Source organism: Rhinolophus sinicus, linkage group LG11 (genome assembly GCF_036562045.2).
Source record: "Rhinolophus sinicus isolate RSC01 linkage group LG11, ASM3656204v1, whole genome shotgun sequence".
NCBI classification, from domain to species: Eukaryota; Metazoa; Chordata; class Mammalia; order Chiroptera; family Rhinolophidae; genus Rhinolophus; species Rhinolophus sinicus.
The window spans coordinates 8,939,656-8,959,025 of record NC_133760.1 but is presented as its reverse complement, the minus strand read 5'-3'; the positions used below and the strand labels follow the sequence as shown (position 1 = coordinate 8,959,025).

At 53.9% G+C, this 19,370-nt stretch overlaps 3 protein-coding genes across 9 annotated transcripts in view; 2 read left to right on the top strand and 1 right to left on the bottom strand.

Moving 5' to 3' along the window:
• Positions 1-326: 326 nt before the first annotated feature.
• Positions 327-4,041, bottom strand: ZNF296 (zinc finger protein 296). The gene is made up of 3 exons (XM_019754820.2): positions 3,747-4,041; positions 3,385-3,534; positions 327-1,434 (listed from the first exon to the last, which is right to left on the bottom strand). Exons 1-3 carry the CDS (start codon positions 4,039-4,041, stop codon positions 428-430), a joined length of 1,452 nt encoding a protein of 483 aa, XP_019610379.2. The 3' UTR covers positions 327-427.
• GEMIN7 (gem nuclear organelle associated protein 7) lies at positions 3,982-14,308 on the top strand. Of its 7 annotated transcripts, XM_074314158.1 has the most exons (5): positions 4,000-4,119; positions 9,437-9,688; positions 9,819-9,942; positions 11,698-11,773; positions 13,565-14,308. In XM_074314158.1, exon 5 carries the CDS (start codon positions 13,573-13,575, stop codon positions 13,966-13,968), a length of 396 nt encoding a protein of 131 aa, XP_074170259.1. In that variant the 5' UTR covers positions 4,000-4,119; positions 9,437-9,688; positions 9,819-9,942; positions 11,698-11,773; positions 13,565-13,572; the 3' UTR covers positions 13,969-14,308. The 7 variants fall into 7 exon arrangements, with proteins under 7 accessions (XP_074170260.1, XP_019610388.1, XP_074170256.1 ...); XM_074314159.1 differs by lacking the exon at positions 9,437-9,688 and having other exon boundaries at positions 3,982-4,119; XM_074314154.1 differs by lacking the exons at positions 9,437-9,688; positions 9,819-9,942; positions 11,698-11,773 and adding exons at positions 5,891-5,996; positions 6,139-6,436 and having other exon boundaries at positions 3,988-4,119.
• A 1,556-nt stretch (positions 14,309-15,864) lies between these two features.
• PPP1R37 (protein phosphatase 1 regulatory subunit 37) overlaps positions 15,865-19,370 on the top strand; it is a 41,151-nt gene continuing 37,645 nt past the window's right edge. The window contains exon 1 of the mRNA XM_074314151.1: positions 15,865-16,421. Within this exon, the coding sequence (XP_074170252.1) occupies positions 16,220-16,421 (202 nt within the window). The 5' untranslated portion in view covers positions 15,865-16,219. The remainder of the gene's footprint in view (positions 16,422-19,370) is intronic.

Sequence of the window (19,370 nt, the reverse complement as noted above, 5' to 3'; positions counted from 1 at the left end):
ATGGGAAGCCCGGCCTGAGTCTGGGTGGCTGCAGCTCAGTGAGGGCAAGGGGTTGATTCGGTGGGAAAAGGGCTCAGCACCCACATGAGGACGCGCCAGGACTTTGCCCAGGGCCTCTGGTGACAGGTCCAGGCCTCTCCCCGCCCTCGCCCACACCGGGAACCGGGAGCACGGCTTTCTGTGCCAGTCCTACTGTGCCCCAGGCACTGGGGGCTGGCCTTGCCCCTCACCCCCTCATTCTAAACCGGTCTGTCCAGCCGTCCACCCCAAGGACGGGAAGCCTCTTGCCCCACCTCAGATACCCCAAGAAAGAGTCCACACGGGTGTAACGAGGGGGAGGGAGGATTTATTCACAGCAGGTTAAGGACAAGGTCAACAGACCTGGTGGCAGTGGCACCAGGGACAGCAGGGAGGCCATTCGCGCCACTCAGGCTTCCCCGCCTGCCTCAGGGTGCTTCTGCCGCAGGTGTTTGTCCAGGGTGGCCCGCAGGCCGAAGGGTACGTGGCAGTGGGGGCACTTGAAGCGCGCGCCACCAGGCCCCAGGCCATGCATACGGCGGTGGCGGTTAAGCTTACTGCTCTGGGCGCAGGCGTAGGGGCAGAGCTCGCAGGCGTAGGGCCGCTCCCCTGTGTGCGAGCGCCGGTGCACTGTCAGGTTGCTGCTGTTGGTGAAATGCTTCCCACAGAACTCACAGCTGCCCCCAGACCCGCGGCTCTTGCCCACTGGCTTTGGCGTCTTCTTGGGCGACATCTTTGGGCTCTGGGCAGGGTCAGTTCTCTCTTCTTCCTTGATGGCGACTCCCCAGCCGTCCCCACCAGGGCCCGCCTGGGCCCCACCACCAGGAGCCCCAGGTTCCTGCATACCTGCTGTGGCAGCAGCTCCGACCCCTTCCCCACCACCGCTGCATGGGATGGTGCTAGCTGGGGCCGCAGCATGGGCGGCGGGCTCTGGAGGGGCAGCTGGCTCTGGAGGGGTGGCTGAGGCCTCTTCCTGACCGGCATCGGCCATGTAGGGGCTCTGGGGCTGCAGCTGCTGGTGGGTCTTCTTGTGGCGGTTGAGCTTGCTGCTCTGGGCACAGGTGTAGGGACACTGGTCACAGGCGTAGGGCCGCTCACCTGTGTGTGAACGCATGTGCACCTTGAGGTTGCTAAAGGAGCTGAGGGTCTTCATGCAAACTGGGCAGGTGGGGATCCTCCGGGGATGGCTGCTTGCCCTGGGGCCCTTGGCCCCCACTTCTGGCCCCAGCACTGCAGACACTGCAGACACAGCGGCAGCCACCTCTGCCAGGCCCAGCAGTGGGGCCTCTGGGGCCTCAGGTTCTGTCTGGTAGATGGACAGTCCATGGTCCCGCTGGGCGTGGCACAGCAGCTTCCAGGCCCTCTCAAACTGCTGGCCACAGCGGAGGCAGATCAAGGCCTTCAGGTCTTTGAGTTCTGCATAAAGAAGGGGCGAGTGTTAGTGTGATGGGTAAAAGGCATAATACTAGTTGCAGGTCACAGTTGCCAGTTGGACACCTTCTTTGGGAAAGGCTCTATTCCAGGGCCTGAGAACACAGTAAGAGGACAGTAAGAGAACACACAGTAACTCCCTGCCCTTGGGAAGCTGAGGTGGGGGGACAGACAAAAAGCAGGAAAATCTGGAGTGAATGGTAAGTACGTGAGGGTGGTTTTCTTTCTCCGTCTTGGAAAATCTTCAAAAAGAATGAAAAGTTAAAGCAGAGTGAGGGATGGGGTGGGGTAGCGCTATTTTATACTGGGGGGTGTCAGGAAGTCCTCGCTGAAAAGGTGACCAAAATCAGTGTGCTAGGTGCTGGGCCATGCCTCAGCTCTCACAACTTTCCTTCAAGATGGGAAATAAGACTTCCATTTTCCAGATGGGAAAACAGGCAGAGACAGTTCCCCAAGGTCACATAACTTGGAAGGGGTGGACCATGGGTTTTAATCCAGAAACCTGGGGAGTGGGAGACAGGTTTTCAAAGGTTGTTGGTTTAATAAAAACTGCTCTTGATTACTGAGTGGGTTTCTGTCAGTCCCCACACTCCTGGGTTCCATGCCTTACAGAAAAGGGGTCCAAGGTCTAGAATGCGGAAGAAGGCTTAGCAGCCACCTACTGAAGCGTGGTGGTGGTAGCAAGCGAGATCCCCTACCCTCTGCATGGACCCCCAGTTGAGAGCCTTCCAAATGTGATATTTTCTCTAGGCCCTCCAGGCACTATCAATAAGTACTTCCTAGATCTACTTGCAATTGTTTTTCAAATGTTAGACAGTCTTGGATGGAGGTGGCTTTCCTGATACAACACCAGGGTCAAGAGCACAGGCAGGAGCTGGAGAGCGTCCCCCAGCCTGACTTCGACCTGGCTCTCTTCCCTAGCTGTGGTACATGGGCAAGAAATACCTGTCTGAGCCTCAGTTTCCACATTTGCTAGAATACGGGGGACCTAGGGGGTCCTCTCCCTCCTAGGTCCCCCGTTATTGTGACCTCGAATGGGGAACAGCCGAAAGCTGTTACATGGGTCCATGTAAACCCTCAGTAAACATTAGCTGAGCCCATAATTCTCCAATTCCAGGAGTCTCAGTGTTTTTGTTCCAATAATCCCATCACAGCTCCGCCCTGCTCCCATTCTGCAGTTGATTCCATCACAGTAACTCCTTTCTCACTACAGGACCCTCCCTGAACATAATTCCATTTCCCAAAAATCCCAGGAGCACACGGGCTGGGGGCTGGAAATCATAGGTTTGGCTAAGCCCTGTAGCTGACGCTGACCAAAAGCTCACCATGGGTCTAGTACCATGTTAACGGTTTAATTCCGCCCCAGATGCCCAGACACTAGGACCTGGCTCAAACCAGGGGGTTCCCAGCAAGCCCGGCTGGGAGATTCCATCGTGGGGAGGCCAGAAGCCCCTTCCCTGGCTCTGAGCAAATGCACAAGCACCTCAAACAAGTGATAAGGAGTTGGAAGGGGTGGCAACACCTCCCTCCAGTTGGCCTCAACCCCCCTCCCCCAGGCTGCTGCCCTCCCCAGAGGTCCCCCCTACTGCCACTCTGGTCCAGCCACCTGGCCAGTTATTTCTGGCCAAGGGGAAGGAGAAGTGAAACCAGATTGGGGGTGTGTGTGTGTGTGTGGCAAATCCCCAGACCAGTCTTCTGGGGCTGGCCACACCCTGTGTGCCGCCTTCTCTCCCTGCCCAGCCCCGCCCCCACCCCTCACCACCACTAGTCCCAGCCCTAGGACAGGGCAGGCCCAGGCCACGCCTAGGCTGCGCCCGATGGGGTGCGAGAAAGGGGAAGTAGTGCTCACTGCCCCGCCTGTCCAGCTCAGCCCCTTCACCCACAGGAAGCCGGGCCCTTGAACTTGAGAGGGGTCTGCATCCCGGCTTTACTCACCTGAGCCCTGGCAAGGGCTGGGGCCTCTATAGAGCTGACAGCCCAGCTTCTTGTGGTCCATGAAAGCAGTGATGGCCTTCAGCGGGAAGGTTTGCAGGCAGCGGCCGCAGGTCAACATATCTGGGTGTTTGTCGGTCCAGGGCTGGCGGTCTGCAGGGAGGAAGCGGGTGGTGAGCGTGGGGTGGGGCCAGAATGGGGGCTGGGGGTTCCAAGGGAGAGGGGAAACCCGAAGGTCAGAAGAAGGCCAGGACCCAGCAACGGAAATACGGCAGGAGTAGGGGCGGGGGACGGTGCCCGGAGGAGGGGATCCCACCCGAGAATGAAAGGGGAGAGTGGTGGGGCTCGGGACAGGGGGCGCTCACCCTGAGGGTTCAGGATCAGAGGCGTCCACCGTGCCCACTGGTTCTGCGAGCCGATAGCGTGGAGGCTGCCGGCGGGCACTGGGCCGGGGGAGTGGCAGGGTTCGCCCTCGAACCGCCCCGGCGCCGGCACTTCCTTTGGGGAGAAGGGCCCCAGCCCCGGAACCTGTAGGAGCCAAGGGTTTGGCTCCGGCTTCATATCGATGACCAGGTCCCGCATCTCCGTTTCGTCGTCAGAGTTGGCGGCGGGCACGGGGTCTACTCGGCGGGGCGTACAGCCGGCCTTGCGGCGGGACATGAGTCGCGGCCCGGGCGAGCTGGCGGGCTGGCGGGCGGAGGACACGCGAGCCGTGTGCGCTCACAGCGAGGCGCTCAGGTGAGTGACTGCGGCGACTGGCCGCGAACTTTTACACGTGCTGGCCCAGCCCGTGACTCCGCCCACTGGGGCGGGGCCTGATGGAAGAGGACCCTTAGGCTTCGAAGGGGCACCGCGGTTGGACGAATTCAATCAGGGCAGTGCCCACTGCGTTTGGCTTAGTGACCACACCTTAATGACACTGAGTTCACACAGCCGCTCATAGAAACAGCCATTCCGGATTCCGTTTTAGGGCTGGTGAAACTGAGTCACAGGGTCCTCACAAACACCCCCAATCGAGAAAATGGTAGGGGCCACGTTTCTAACTAGGTGCCTAACAGTAATATGGACTCTTTCAGTAAATGCACTACAGTAAAAATTCACTGGGCAAACATTTGTTGAACGCCTACTGTGCGCCAGGTCTTGGGTACAGCGGTGAACCGAACACGATAATCCCTGCTTGGTCTCCTCCAGTTTATCGGTTGGGGAGCCGACGGTCAATTAGCTTAACCATGTAAAAATTCAAAGAGCCTTCCGGGGTGACAAGTGCTACGTGGAGCCAAATAAATCTAAGAAGGGTTATAAAGAGACAGGGTGACTGGGATGGGGGCCTCAATTTTTTCCCCTGCCAGGGAAGGGTATGGTGGAATTGAGACCTGAGGGAGGTGAAGGAGCCAGCCAGTCAGCCTCTGTGTTCAAGAATAACAAGGACGGGGGAGGGGAGGGAGAAGGAGGGGGTGATTGAATTCTGTGAGAAAATGAGATCAGCTCCAAGAGGGCCTTTTGACCACTTTAGTCTTTTGGTTTCTGGAGACTCGAGCCTTGGGAGGGGTTTGGGAGGAAGAGGATTGGGGTCATATACATCTGCTCTGCTCCTACACCTGGAATCTCCATGAAAGCCAAATAGCCAACTGTCTTACCTCCCTTCACTCGGGCCTCCTTGAACTTCCCTCCTCAAAGAAGCTCTCTCAGATCACTGTTTGAAGTGGCATCAACACCCTGCCCCACCCTCCAACCCTTACAAGTTTTCTTCCTGGCATCAGCCACATCATAATACAGAACACTTTCTTGACTGTCCTCCCGCTCCCCAAGCACACACACAAGGCCCCTGAGGTCAGGGCCAATCTGTCCTCCCCCACGTGTACCCAGCCCAGCACTGAGTGAATTTCACATGCTAATCTCTTGGAGTGCTGCTCCAGGCCCCAGGGTTCCTCATATTGTTATTCAGGTCTCGGCTCAATTGTCCTCTTGCAAGCCCAGGGCCTCCCTGACCACAATATCTAAAGTAACCACGCCCTGTTGAAAGCCTTACACTTTATACTCCATGACCTCCGCCTGTCCCATTTCCTCCTGGGCCTCAGTTTCCCCATTTATTACCTGAGTTGGCTTCTTCACTGCCACCTTCTCTGAGCACCCAATTAAAGAGGCTCCCCAACCCTGCTTCCCTCAATTCCACTACCCTTATTTTATTACTTTTACATCACTCAACAAGTCCTAAAGGATCTTCATAGTTCAGTCCTTCATATTCCTTATTAGTTCAGCCCTATTCCTTCATAGTTCAGTCAACAAATATGTATTGAGCTCCTGCTGTGCACATTCTTTCAATAGATACTTGCAGAAGGCCTGTGTGCCAGGCACTAGACCTTGGGGATCTAGTGGGAAGCAGAGGCCCACAAGGCCTCAGTCTTAGCGACTGTGTTGAAGAGGTGAATGCTGTCTAAGGGAGGTTCCACAGCACCTCCGCCCAGCCGTTCTGCCTTTCAGGGCCTCAGTTTCCTCCTTTGTAAAATAGGGCTGCAGGGAGGGCTGCAAGACAAAATGACTGCCTCGGGTCCGTCCCAGTTGCTGATCTCCAAGGCTTTTTCTTGGTGCCTGGCTACCGAAAGCATGATCTCAAGGTTTCACGTAGGGAAGGTGGTGTTGGGGAGGAGGGTGCACGTGTAGGGGGGTGGGGGAGCAAAGACCAAGCTCTGTCCTTAACCGCTCTCTGAGTCTCATTTCTTCTGTAAAATGGGCATCCTGGACGCCACTACCTCGCAGACCGTGGATAAGATCCCAGCGCCCGGCCATGCCCCCGGCAGGGTGATGTCCCGGGGCTGTGCTGCTTCCGAGCCCGCGAGCCCGCCGGCGACCACGTGGGGCAGCGGCGGCGGCGGCGGGCGGAACGCAGGCTCGGCGGCGCGCTGCCAGCCGGAGCCACTGCAGCCGAGCGCCGGCGGAAGTGGGGGCGCCAGCCGCGCGGACCTCGGTGAGCGCAGGCTGTTGGTGGTTGGTGGCGGGCACTTTGTCTCTCCCGGCCCGAGCCCCGGTCTCCCACCCCGCGGACAAGACCCGAGTGGTGGGTAGAGGCGGGTCCGCGCCTGCAGTGCTGGGTGCGGGAATGTTCCAGTTCCCGAACCCCTGCACCGGGGACTCGGGTCGGAACGCTGGAGCGGGGACAGCCCGCGCTGGGGGTGGAGTGGGGAGTCGGGGAGCGGAAAATAATAACTACGGTAATAACAGTAATAACGGCAGCAATCAGCAGATCCCCGCATTTCCCCAGGTGGAATCACCGGCCTAATCTGAGCTGGGAGGTGGGAAGAACGTCCAGCTCTGGGCTGGGTGGTCAGTGGACGCCTGGGGGCCCGGAGCACCTACTTAGTATAAGAAAAGGAGAGCGATGGGTGGTCAGGGAGGAACTGAAAGCAAACTGACCAACCCAGGGGACGGAGGGGAGGGAAAGGGCCCTGCGCTTGGGGTTTCTGACCCTCTCAGGAGGCTCCGTTGAACTAATTTGCATCCAGACGGGGCAGCCCATGGCGGTGTGTGGACATGCCACCACCTTAACTAGGTCTAGGGGCCTCCTTGTTCACCGGGTAACTCTGCTGGTTCCCTACCCTGGCAATTGAAGAGTTGACTAAACGTTTGTCCGCGAAACTGGTTATCCATTCTCATTTTGTTGAAACTGAGCACTGAGGCTCCAAAGAGGGAGGTCTGTAAGTCTCCTTCCCCTGCCCTTGACCCAAGTGATGGGCTCTTGGGTCAAACTAATTAATTTTCCGAGTAGTTGGGGATGGATTTGGATGTTGTTCCTTGTCTTGGAGACTTGAAAAGATAAAGGACTCTAGGGTCTGGTCACCAGGGAGACTGGATGGATAATGCCTGCTTTTGACTTCTTGGGCACATCCTATGTGACCTTCCTTAAACCAGTTTCTTCTCAGGTCACACCTTGGTTCCAAACCTCCAAGGGCTCATCAGTGTTGGTTAAAAACACCTGCCCTTTTGCACAGGGCAGGGGCGATGGCCTCGCTCTGTTGTCAAACCCATTTGGGTTTGCTGCTTTTCCTGCCACTCACCAGCTTGCACCCAGCAAATGGTTTGACATCTCCCAGCTCCAGTTTCCTTTTCAGGAAAATGCGGATTGCACTAGTATGACAAAATCTCCATTTGTTTCCCCCCCCCCCATAACAGAGAGACCAAGGCCCTGTACTGGCCCACCCTGAATTCTGTTTTATCCAGGGATTTAATGTAATTCTTTGGCCACTTGCTTAATTTCTATCCGTCCTTTATTAAGTACTAATCCTAGAGACCAAGTTGTTTCTCTTAAAACACTCAAGTGTTAACCTAGGTTGGGGGAAACCCCTGGGGGCTGATGACCCTTGACTAAGCTTGGAGTGCAGTGGTCAAATACATCAGAAAATGAATATATCCTATTAATCCCATTTACTGTGGTTTCCCCTTTAGGCAAAAACCTGGGAGCCTTCCACTGACTGCTGTTTCCCTCAGTCCATCAGCACATAGTGAGGGCGCTCAATTTTCAAGATATACCTGAATCTGACTACTTCTCCCACCCTCACTGTTCCCACCCATTCTAGGCACCTTCTTCATCCAGCTGGACCACTGCAGTGTCTTCCTCCCTGAGTTCCCTGCTTCTCCTTTTATCCCCCACCGTCCATTCTCTGCGCAGCAGGCAGAAGGGATCCTGTGCAAACCCGAAATCAGGTCCTGCCCCTCTTCTGCTCAGAAACTCCCATAGCTCCCGTCTCACAGCATTGAGACCCAAGTTCTCACCATGGCCCTCAAGGCCCCTGCATGTTCTGCCACTGGCCTCCTTGCTAAGTCTGAGTCACCCTTCCATAGCCTGCATTTGCTGTTCCCGCTGACTAGAAGGCTTTTCCCATCTCCACAGAGCTCAATTCCTTGTTCCATTTAGGTCTGTGGTCACAGGTAACCTCATCAGAGAGATCTCTCCTGAGCACCTTTCCTAGAAACCAGCTCTCGACTACCCCCCAGGCTGGGCCAGACATCCCCTCTGGGCTACTGAGGTCCTGGGACGCCATTATTCCATCCTTCTTCACCCTGGGTCATCATTGTCTAGAGATAAGGCTGTGTCACCCACTGGACTGTACCGGGCAGGGCTGGGCTGTTTCACTCACAGCTGTGTCCCCAGCACCACCCAGCATGGACCGAGCACAGAGCAGGCACTCGGATAATGTGAATGGGTGAATCTTTACATTCCTTCAAATATTTACAGAGCTCCCCCTGTATGCCAGGCTGTACATGGGGCTGGGATGGACTTGTGAAGTAATCAGACATGTCTCTTCTCTCAAAGGCTTATATTCTGTGGCAGGACAGTGGACAGGAAAACAAATACATTTTGTCAGGAGGTGATGGTGCTATGAAGAAAAGATAATGCGGGGTGAAGGGGCTACTATTGTCCTCCCTGTAAAGGTAGTGTTTGAACAGCCACCTGAGTGAAGTGAGGGAGGAAGGTGAGCCATGTATGTGCAAATACATATATGTCTTCCATCCGGAAGAGGGTCCTAGGCACCACTGCCTAGGTGTTAGGTGAACAGCACATGCAAAGGCCCTGAGGTCGGAATGAGTTTGGCGTGTTCAAGGACCAACAACAGTGAGCAAAGGGTGGAGGGGCAGGAGATGAGGTCAGAAAGGTGAGGCCTTGTAACCTTTGTAAGGACTTTGGCTTTTGCTCTGGGTGAGGTGGGAGCAGAGAAAGGATGTGATCAAACTTAGTTCTAACAGGATCCCTCTGACAGCTGTGGGGAAGAGCTTGTGGGGTGAAGATGGAGTCCGGGAGCCCAGTGGGGAGGCAACTGCAATAGTCAGGTGGGAGGTGCTGGTCGCTGGCCCAAGGAGGGGGCGGAGTAGGGGGTGATGAGAAGTTGCCAGATTCTGGATGCATTTTTTTTTTTTTTTTAAGATTTTATTAGGGAAGGGGAACAGGACTTTATTGGGGAACAGTGTGCACTTTCAGGACTTTTCTCCAGGTCAAGTTGTTGTCCTTTCAATCTTAGTTGTGGAGGGTTCTGTTCAGCTTCACGTTGTTGTTCTGTCTTAGTTGTGGAGGGCGCAGCTCAGCTCCAGGTCCAGTTGCCGTTGCTAGTTGCAGGGGGCACAGCCCACCATCCCTTGCGGGACTCGAGGAATTGAACTGGCAACCTTGTGGTTGGGAGCCTACTGGCCCATGTGGGACTCGAACCGGCAGCCTTCGGAGTTAGAAGCACGGAGCTCTAACCGCCTGAGCCACCAGGCCGGCCCTCTGGATGCATTTTTGAAGGTGGAGCTGACAAGCTTTACTGATGTACTGAAGGTGGGTGGTAGAGAAAGCCAGGAATCTAGGACCCTCGGATGTCCTTTGCCTGTGTAATCACCAACCTCCCCCCAGAGATTCTTCCTTCTCCCAACACCCTAGGAGATCTTTTTTATGCTTCATGTCACAGATGAGGAACCTGCTCAGGGAGGCTGCTGGTCGCGTTGCGGTGACCTGCTGGGATCCCTGGTGGTGAATCAGGCTGGAACCCACGGATCTCCCTGCCTCCACAGCCTTATCCTCTGTCCCGGGCGGTAAGCTGTGGCCCCGCCACCTCGTCTTGCATGGCCCATGAGCTAAGAGTGAGTTTTACATTTTTAACACGTTGTGTACGGTGGGGTTTAAATCCCTCGTGAAGATTCTCGTGATCCGTACGCAACGTGTTAAGTGGTAGAAAACTTAAAAAAAAAATGTGTGGCCTGTGAAATTATATAAAATTCAAATTTCAGTGTTTCAATAAGAAAGGTTTCATTGGAGCACATCCATGTTCATTGTCTACATTTTGTTTATGGCTTTCCTGCTGCTATGGCAGAGTTGAATAGTTGTGAGAGACCCTGTGACCCACAAAGCCTAAAATACTTACTGTCGGGGCCCTTTACAGAGAAAATCACTGGCTTTTGCTAATAAGGATATGATTTGAGTCCCCATTGGGGGTGTCTGATCAATAGGACTTAGCAACTAGTTACACAGGTGCCTGGGAAAGGTCTGGGTCGGGGAACAGAAAAGTTTGGGGAGTGGGTGACTATAAGAATAGGAGAGGGAGTTCAGATTCCTGCGAGGGAATCTAACATTTTTTCCCCCCTCCTTCCGCCCCTCTCCCCCCCACTCCTGTCCCCCACTCCAGTTCAAGCCCATGTTTCTCAGTCTAGTTGTGTAGGACACAGCTCCCTGGCCCTTGCTGGTATTATTCGCCTTGAGCTCCCCCGGCTGAGGCAGTCGGTTGGCTGCTCACAGCAGCTCACAGCCACTCACGATGGCTTCACAGTAGCCCACCACAGCACACAGCCTGGTGGCCACTCATGCTGGCCTCTCCTGGCAGCACACGGTAGCCCACAGCAGCCCCGTGGCAGCTCACGCAGATCTCTGCAGCCCATCTCCAGGGAGAGCCGTTATTCATGATCTTAGCTGTAGAGGGCGCAGTTCACTGGCCCACGTGGGAATTGAACTGGCAACCTGGGGGTTAGGAGCACAGTACTCCAACCACCTGAGCCACAGGGCCAGCCCCGCACATGGGAATCTAACATCTTTTAAGGGACATGGAAGCGTTACAATACACCCCTTACTTTTTAAAATCAGAATTTAAAACTTTTTTCAATAGGTTATACAAACACATGGGACAGAATTCAAGAGGTACAAAAAGGCAGACAGCTCAGAGTCTCCCACTGGCCCTCTTCATGGGTGGAAGGACGGAATGACCAGCGTTAGCAGTTTCCTGGATTCTGTCAAACTGCCCTGTTTGGGGCTGTCCTGATACCCGCCCCTCAGGGATTTGAAAATGTTCCTCCATAGCTGCACCAGCACAATGCTGTATCGGCCCTTTCCATCTTCCCTAGTCTGGGAGGCGCTGACTCCTGTAGCAGTGTAGCTTTACTTTGCGCTTCTCAGGTACTCAATAAGGTTGTGACTACGTCACATACTCAGTAGCCATCTTTATCCTCTCTCCCCATACTTGTTTGTCTGCGTCACTGGTTTTCAACTAGAGACAATTTTTTTTGTCCCCCAGGGGGCATTGGCAATATCTGAAGCCTTCTTTTTTTTAATGGCTTTATTGAGATGTAATTCTCATACCATGCTATTCACCAATGGAGACAATTTTGGTTGTCACAACTTGGGATGGGGGTAGGGGTCACTACTGGCATCTAGTGGGTAAGAGACCAGGGGTGCTGCTGCCATCCTACACCTGTGCACCAGCCAGTTCTCCACAACACAACAAAGAATGATCCAGCCCGATGTCAGTAGCACCGAAGTTGAGAAACCCTGTTCTACAGCGTTGGCACATTTCTCTGCAGGGTCCTTTATGACCAGGAGCTGCAGAGACAGGAAGAGTCTAACAAGAAAAAGGACAATCTCAATCACCTCTAGACCGTGAGTGACCCCGGGATGGGACACTGTGTGCCTAATACTTGCCAGTCACTTCATTTAGTCACTTTAGAGAGGAGGGGACTAAGCCACAGAGAGAAGTGCAGCTGCCTGAAAGATAGGTCCTTCTCTCTTCTTCCTCCGACCCCCAAAGCCAGCATTTCCCTATATACAATCAACATCATAGCAGTGGTGCTTACCATGTTCCAGGCAAGTGCTAAACACTGTACCTTTGTTAGGTCATTTAGTCTTCATGACAACCTTGGGAGGTAGGTCTTTTTATCATCCCTATTTTACAGATGGGGAAACAGAGGAACAGAGCAGTTAAGCAGTTTACCCCAGGACACACAGCAATACTAATAACAACTGTAACTAAATTTTATGGAGAACCTGGTATGTATCAGGCCCTGTTCTGCCTGAGCCTGTTGAATCCTGATAACAAGCAGAGGCCACAGTTGGTACTATTTCTCCATACAATGGAAGAGGAAGCTGTCTCTGGCTTGAGGTCACCCAGCTAAGCAGCCTGGGAGCTTAATCTCCAGGTCTCTGTGCTACTCAGTGTTCTGGGAGCTGAGGATATGTGGGGGGGGAAAGCAAGATCACTTCCTGTGGGGAGGCAGCCATCTTGCAGAGGAGAAAGACCATAAGCAGAACAATAAATGTACAATATCATGTCTAAGAGGGTCTGTGTGCACAGAGTGATGAAACTGACCGAGGGGATGGAGAGGGATGAGGGGCAGATCTTTAAGACGGAAGTCAGGGAAGGGGAGAAAGAGATAGAGGCAGAGGGAACCGCAAGTGCCCGGGCCTGAGAGAGAGACTGCGCAGGCGTGCTAGAAGACCAGCCAGGAGGCCAGCGTGGCTGGGGTAGTGCGCCATAAAGGGGGTGCTGGCAGGATCTGGAGCATGGGGGCCTTGAGGGCTGTGGTGAGGACTTTGGCTTTGACTTAGGCCACCTGAAGGCTCTGAGCAGGGGAGGGATGTGATCTGACTCATTTCCCTCTGCCTAAGTGTGGGGACAAGGGGAGGGTGTGAAGGTAGAAGGTGAGGGCGTTGGGGTAGCAGTGAGGAGTTGACTTTAATAGTCCAGGCAGGAAGTGATAGTGGCTGGACCAAAATGTTAGCACTTGAGAGAGTGAGAAGTGTTAGGTTGTGAATATAGCCTTTGTTTATCTGTTATGACCTTGATAGTTTTGAAGAATCCAGGCTAGTTTTTTTTGTAGAATGTCTCTCAATTTGATTAGATTGATTGTCCCTCATGATTAGATTAAGTAATCCATTCTGTGTCCAGTCCACACACTGTGTCCTGTCTTTCTCTGTGCATCACATCAAGAGGCACAAGTGTCTGTCCCATTACTGCACATGTTGGCTTTGATGCCTAGAGAAGGTGTCCGCCAGGTTTGGCCAGTGGGGGTCCTTTCAAGCTGGCTTTGGTGTGATGGGGAATTTACTGGGGAGATAGCATTTCCTGATGGATTGGATGGGCTGTGTGTGAGAGATGAGAGGAGGTGGGGGTTGGTTCTTTCAGCACATATTTATGGCTAGGAACTGGGGCATAAAGCTGTGATAAAAGCAGACAGAAGTTCCTGCTCTCCTGGGCCTCATGAACGGTGGTGCCTGTTCCTGGGAAGTGGGAGTGGTGGAGGGATGATGCAGATTTCAGGAGGAGTTCAGGAGTTGCGTTTGCGCAGGCTGAGTTGAGTTGTGGTAGATAAGCTTTTGGCTTGCAGCCTTCACTCTTCCTGTCATCCCACCTCCCCATGAAATGGCTCCCTGCTCTTCTTCTTCACCCAACAGCCAGGAAAATGCAGACTCCACTGGCCAGTCCTGTGCCTGTGCTCCGGCTCCCCCGGGGCCCTGATGGCTTGAGTCGAGGCTTTGCCCCTGATGGACGCAGGGCCCCCCTGAAGCCAGAGGTTCCTGAAACCCCGGAGTCTTCTGTAATTCATGAATGTCGGGAATCCCAGGAACAGCAGGCCCGAGCTGCCCTCCGGGAGCGCTATCTCCGAAGCCTGCTGGCCATGGTGGGTCGCCAGGTCAGCTTCACCTTGCATGAGGGTGTGCACGTGACCGCCCACTTCGGAGCCACTGACCTGGACGTGGCCAACTTCTATGTGTCGCAGCTACAGACTCCGATAGGTGTGCAGGCTGAGGCACTGCTCAGGTGTAGTGACATTATTGCATACACCTTCAAGCTATAAAGACATTGTGGTCACCTTCTGCCTTAGGCCTATCCACAGATTCCCAGGCCTCTAGCTGTTCCGGATCTCTGGGCCTCATAGAGTTTGGAACTCCTTTGGAATTTTGAGTCAAGCTCCAAGCAACTCTGGCTTCTTGGGACCTCCAGGGTCTAGTCAGTAAAATTCTGCAACCTCAGGAGTTCTAGATCCCATTGAAAGGAGTGCTTAAAACGAAAAAAAGAAAGAAAGAAAGGAGTGCTCTACGTCACAGATCTCTAAACTCTATAGTAATGTGGGCCTCATTCCAGTTCCTGAAAGGGGGTGGGGTAGGCTGCATTGGGAATAAAGAAGGCAAATTTCAGAGTGGGAAATTGTTTATTTAAAAAGTTACAAAGTTCAACCACCCGGAAGATACTCCCAAATACTCCCCTCCTGCCAAAGAACCAACTACTATTCCAGGAAAATCTGCCTGTTTTTGTTGTTTTTTAAGTGTACCCCACAGGGATGAAGTCAGATTTAGAACGTGGAAGGGTAGCTGTCCAACTACTGAGTCTGGTGGAGCTGGGCCAAAAAAGGGAGGACACATCAAAAGGCTCGGGGGAACTTAGATTAAGGTGAGGGAATTGGACTGCCCCTAGTCTCTGGGAATGGCTTAGATGATTTGGACTAGATTTCTTTATTGGGTGTACATAGTTAAGGGCATGAGTCGTGCTGGGATACACGGAGGTGCGCTCCCACCTGGGTGGTGTAGACCGCACACCACTGAAGATTTGCTTCCCGGCTCACGTGGGGAAGGGTCGTACCCTGTGCACCGCGCCACTGAGGAAAGTCTGAGAATTAGGGGTTATCGTGAAGCTTCACCTCTTCGTTTGGCTCCAGCGGTGTGGTATGGTGGTCCACATCACTCGCTTCACTTAGCCCTGTAGAGTCTTGCAACAGATTGGCTTTAAAAAAAAGTAATTTCTGCTCCCTTTGTAATTCCACTAACTTCAGAATGTAAGTGAAGATTCCATTCAATATAGATGAGATTTGCTTCGGTTGTCTTCAGTCACGAAAGTGCGGTGGCCTATGCTGCTGAAGGCAAGTGTAAAGTTTCATCTCCCGCGTCCATTCACAACGCCACTTCTGGCGAGTCCTTGGCCTAGCTCTCGAGTTGCCTTGGCAACGACGTCGCTCCTCCCCAAGTCCCCTTTTTTGGTTTTAGCCCCGCCTTTCTCCCCAACTTGCTGGATGAGCTGGGAAAGCATGGCGAAAGTGCGGAGGAGAATATTAATTAAGCGATTCAGTTGAGCACTAGGGGGCGTGGCTTAAGCTCACGCTGGTTGGCTTGGGGCTTGGTGATCTACCTGCTCCATTGCCCCGTATTTTGATTGGCAGATTCGTCCCTTAGTTTTGGAATTCCTTTCCTCGCCCAGTTTTTTTTCTTTTTCTTTTTTGAAGTCAAGACTATAATACTCCTCATGAGCTCATTTATTTTAGTCTATAAATTTAAGTTGTATCTTATATACAAGGCTACCCAAATACAGCGAATTATTGATGAAACTGCAGTCTGCAAGTGGAAGGCTAGAGACTAGCAAGGGGGCATAAGGTTAGTCTCCAGGTAGACGAAGCATTAATCACCTGTACTCATATATTCAACACAGCTCCTGTCGCCCTTCAAGTTCTCCACCCCTTTACTTCTCTCCTTATCAGTTGGCTTAGCCCCGCCAAGCAGATGTTTTTTATTTCTATCAACTCCACTCCCTTCTCTATTTTCTGAGCGCGTGACGAATGTGTGCTGGCCCGAACTTCAGTTATCCAGATGGAGGCGAGGAGGCGGGGTGGGGGCGACTCAGGTTCGCGCTTGCGCGCTGCTCTGGGAGACCGCGTCCATTTCGCCCCTCCCCTCATGTTCTGCAGTTCCGGCTCTGCAGATTCAGTGCTCACGTTTCTTTTTCCAGTGGCTCTTGCTATCTTTTGTTCCCCACTTCAGTAATATGCGAGGCAACTCTACCTGCAAATAGCTTAAATCGATTTTCTGCTTTTCTTTGTGCGCGGCGGGCTCACCGGCCCTTAACGAAAGTGCGGCTGCGAACGAGCAGGCGCACGCGGGGCTCGGGGGAGGCGCGCTCAGGCTCCCGGCGACGACTACGACGACCAGGAGAGCGGACGGAGGCGGCGCCTGAAGCAGCTGCGGAGCCCATGCCCCGGGACGGCGGGCGGGCCCGGAGAGACAAGTCCGGGGCCCGGGGCATGTCCCCGGGGCCCCCGTGAGGAGGCGGCGGCGGCGGCGATGGAGATCCCGCCGCAGGAGGCGCCGCCCGGGCCGGGCGCGGACGGAGACGCCGAGGAGGCCCTCGCCCAGGCCCGGTCTCCTAGTCCCGCATCGCCCCCAGCCGATGGGCGCCTCAAGGCTGCGGCCAAGCGCGTCACGTTCCCCTCCGACGAGGATATCGTGTCCGGAGCGGTGGAACCGAAAGATCCTTGGAGACACGGTAGCTACAGTTCGGGCGCGGGGGCGGGCTTGTGGGGGTCTCGGGAGTCGGTGCAGCGCCCAGCACCGAGGTGGCGCTCAATAAGTTGCACCTAGTGATGATTTAAGGAGGCAGTCATCAGTTTACAGCTGGAGGGTGTTAGAGAGGAGCGGGTGGTGGCTACTGGGTGGGGTAGGTTAAAAGTAGCTAGTTCATGTTCACTCTTCTCCCCGCCCCGAGGGACGCTGAATGTGATCGTTTTAGGAATTAAAAAAATGAGCAATTAAAGTTTGGTGTCTTGGGAGATTGGAAAGGCGGTAGCCTTTGAGTTCATAATTTCCCCAAAGAAGGATAGAGCAGTAAGGAAGGAAGGGCCAACCAACAACGGCGCTGAAAGGTCAGTGGAGGAGTTTATTGGGCCCATGGGGTTGGGAAGGGGTTAAATTCCTGGTCGGCAAGCCTCTGGACCAGAGGTGGTCATTCAGCTCACTTTCTTGGCTGAAAGGAGGAAGAAGAATAAAGTTGGGCTGTGGCTGTAGAGGAGTCGGTAAATCGGGGTGTGGGAAGAGGGAGGCAAGGTAAACAAACTCCCAGAAAGGGAGCAGAGGTGGTGGTCAATTTGGGGGTGGTTGAGATAGTCAGAGGACGTGTTAGCTCTTGGCATTGAGAAGAAGAAAATTGACTTCATGCCTCTTCCTTTCCTCCCAAAAAGAGAGACAGAACATTGTCGGTCATTCAGGAGCAGATGAAGGGTCTTCCCTGGCCCCCCAGAAAGAGTTGGGAATTGGAGTTGCTGGTCAGTAGAAAGTGAGAACATTGAAAAAGTTTGGTGGTTTGAGGTGTTGGGAGAGGAAGCAAATCCGTGGATTATAGGTCCCCTGGAGAGGGTCAGTCAGTGTTGGAACTGAAAGGGCAGCTAGACGAGTGTCCTTAGCCCATAGGGCTGGGAAGGTGGGAAGTCACTCTACAGGTGTATGGCAGCGTTGAGCCTGTTTCTGTGCTGGAGAAGGCTGTCAGTCTTACTGGGGTGGAGCCGGTGGGGACAGGGAGCAGACTGGCCTTGGCTTTATATAGAAGTTGGTCTGTTGGTCCCAGGGAAAGAGGAGGAACTGTCTGGGCATTGGAGGGATTGGTGGCTTTGATATGAGAGTGAGAAACATGGTGACTGGAAGCTGAACACACAGAGAGCCCGCCATAAATGCCAGCTTGGCTAGTTATTGTTAAAGAGATGGGGGTTAATTTAAGAATCTTGGTATTGGGAGCCAGGCAAGTCCCTGGGCTCAATGCCCCAGAGATAGAAGGTCACTTTGGAGTTAGAGGGTTTGGGGGACTGGGACCCAGGAAGGGAAGACTCAAAATGGGACCTGGCTGTAGCATGGCGTCCAGTCCAGAGAGTTCAGAGCAGGAAGGGGGGAAAGACCTGGACGGGCTGAGCAGGATGGTGAAGAGCAGACTCCAGTTCAAATCCTGACTCCCATTTACCCACTTCATGACCTCAGGCTGGTTACCTAACGCCTCTGAGAGCCTCAGTTTTCCTATCTGTAAAGTGGGTGATAATACCCATGCCACAGGGTTTAAGAGAGGACTAAATAATATTGTGTGTGAAAAGTGATTGGCCAGGATGAGCCTTCATGAAGTTGCAGTTATTGTTGGTCATTTTAGGGGTGATATTAGACGATATTGGACGTTTTAAGGGCCAGTCTAGAGGAGTTGGTTCGCAGGGTTGGGGCTTGGATGTTTCTGCTTCACAAGCTTCCAGGAGAGGGTCAGTTAGTGAGCCTGGGGCAAGGGGAAGGGAAGGTGGTCAGTTTGTGGGCTGGCAAGTCATGGTGGCGCAGCTGGGGAGTTTGTCACGGATGGGGTGGGCTACAGTTTTTGGTCTGCTGGTTCTCAGAAGAGGAGCAGCTGTGTGTAACCAGCTGTCTGGCTTTGAGTAAGCCATTTTTCCTCTCTGAGCCTCCTGGTTTCTTTCTCTGCAAATGGAGGTGCTAATTTCTACCATGAGGTAGTTGTGAAGATTAAATAAGATAGTCCTTGTAAATTCCTGCCACATAAATAGCAGCTGCTGTTATCCAGACAAATTCACTTTTGTTTTTCATGGGCGGTCTTGGAGAGGCAGTGAAGGAGTTTCAGGGGAGGGAAGAACATTGAGAAAGAGGGTCCCTGCGAGTCTGGCAGGGAGGAGCTGATTGGTCTGCCCTGGGTAAGGGGTGGAGGTGGTGATCGCTTACAGGCTAGGGGAGTCTCTCATTTCAGGAAGTTTAGAGAGGGGCCCTTAGCACTCGCACTCCGGAGGAGTCCGTGGGTCTGACATGGAGAGGTGATGCTATGGAGAAATGGGTCAATTTACAGGCTGGAAGAGTTAGTCTGTCTTGGCTGGGGAAAAAGGTTGAGGAATAGTCTGGCGGTAAAGGAGTTGGGTGATCGTGGGCCCGGGGAAGGGGAGGCGTCTTTGGTGAGGTGGATGAGTATGGACGAGGGAATTTGCAGGATAGGAAATTGGAGGGCAGCAGGTGGCTGGCCTCTGCGCCTGGGGAGGACAGTGGAGTTATTGGCTGGCGTGGCACCGAGGGAGGTGGAGGCTGGCCAGGCTATAGAAGAGAGGAAAGTTGGGCCAAGGAGCTACCTTGAGAGGCCAGAGGGTCTCGCTAGGGGCAGGGAGCAGTTGGTTGGGTGTGGAGGAGGGGAAGGGGATTTGTTGGCGTTGGTCTGTGAACCTTGGAAAAGCGCAGGGGGTGTCATTTGAGCTGTGGACCTAGTGGGAAGGGAGGTGGGCCTGTTGTGGTGACACAACTCCGAGGCCAAGGGTGAGGGAGGAGCTGGCAGGGTTGAGGTGGGAGAGAGGTCATTCAGAAGCCGCGCTTCCATCGTAGAGATGCAGAAGTTGCCCGGCCGAGAGGTGCACCTGTGGGCTGGGAGGAAGCACGAGGAACCGGAGCCCAGCACAGGGCGCCCGCTCAGCAGAGCCTT

Coding starts and splice junctions, on each gene's coding strand:
- GEMIN7 (XM_074314154.1), top strand. CDS start 4,040: ATGAGTCGCGGCCCGGGCGAGCTGGCGGGCTGGCGGGCGGAGGACACG. Junction 5,997..6,138: donor ACCGAAAGCATGATCTCAAG/GTTTCACGTAGG, acceptor ACTACCTCGCAG/ACCGTGGATAAGATCCCAGC. Junction 6,437..13,564: donor CCGCGGACAAGACCCGAGTG/GTGGGTAGAGGC, acceptor TTCACCCAACAG/CCAGGAAAATGCAGACTCCA.
- ZNF296 (XM_019754820.2), bottom strand. CDS start 4,041: ATGTCCCGCCGCAAGGCCGGCTGTACGCCCCGCCGAGTAGACCCCGTG. Junction 3,535..3,746: donor TCTGATCCTGAACCCTCAGG/GTGAGCGCCCCC, acceptor TCCTCCCTGCAG/ACCGCCAGCCCTGGACCGAC. Junction 1,435..3,384: donor CAGCCCTTGCCAGGGCTCAG/GTGAGTAAAGCC, acceptor TTCTTTATGCAG/AACTCAAAGACCTGAAGGCC.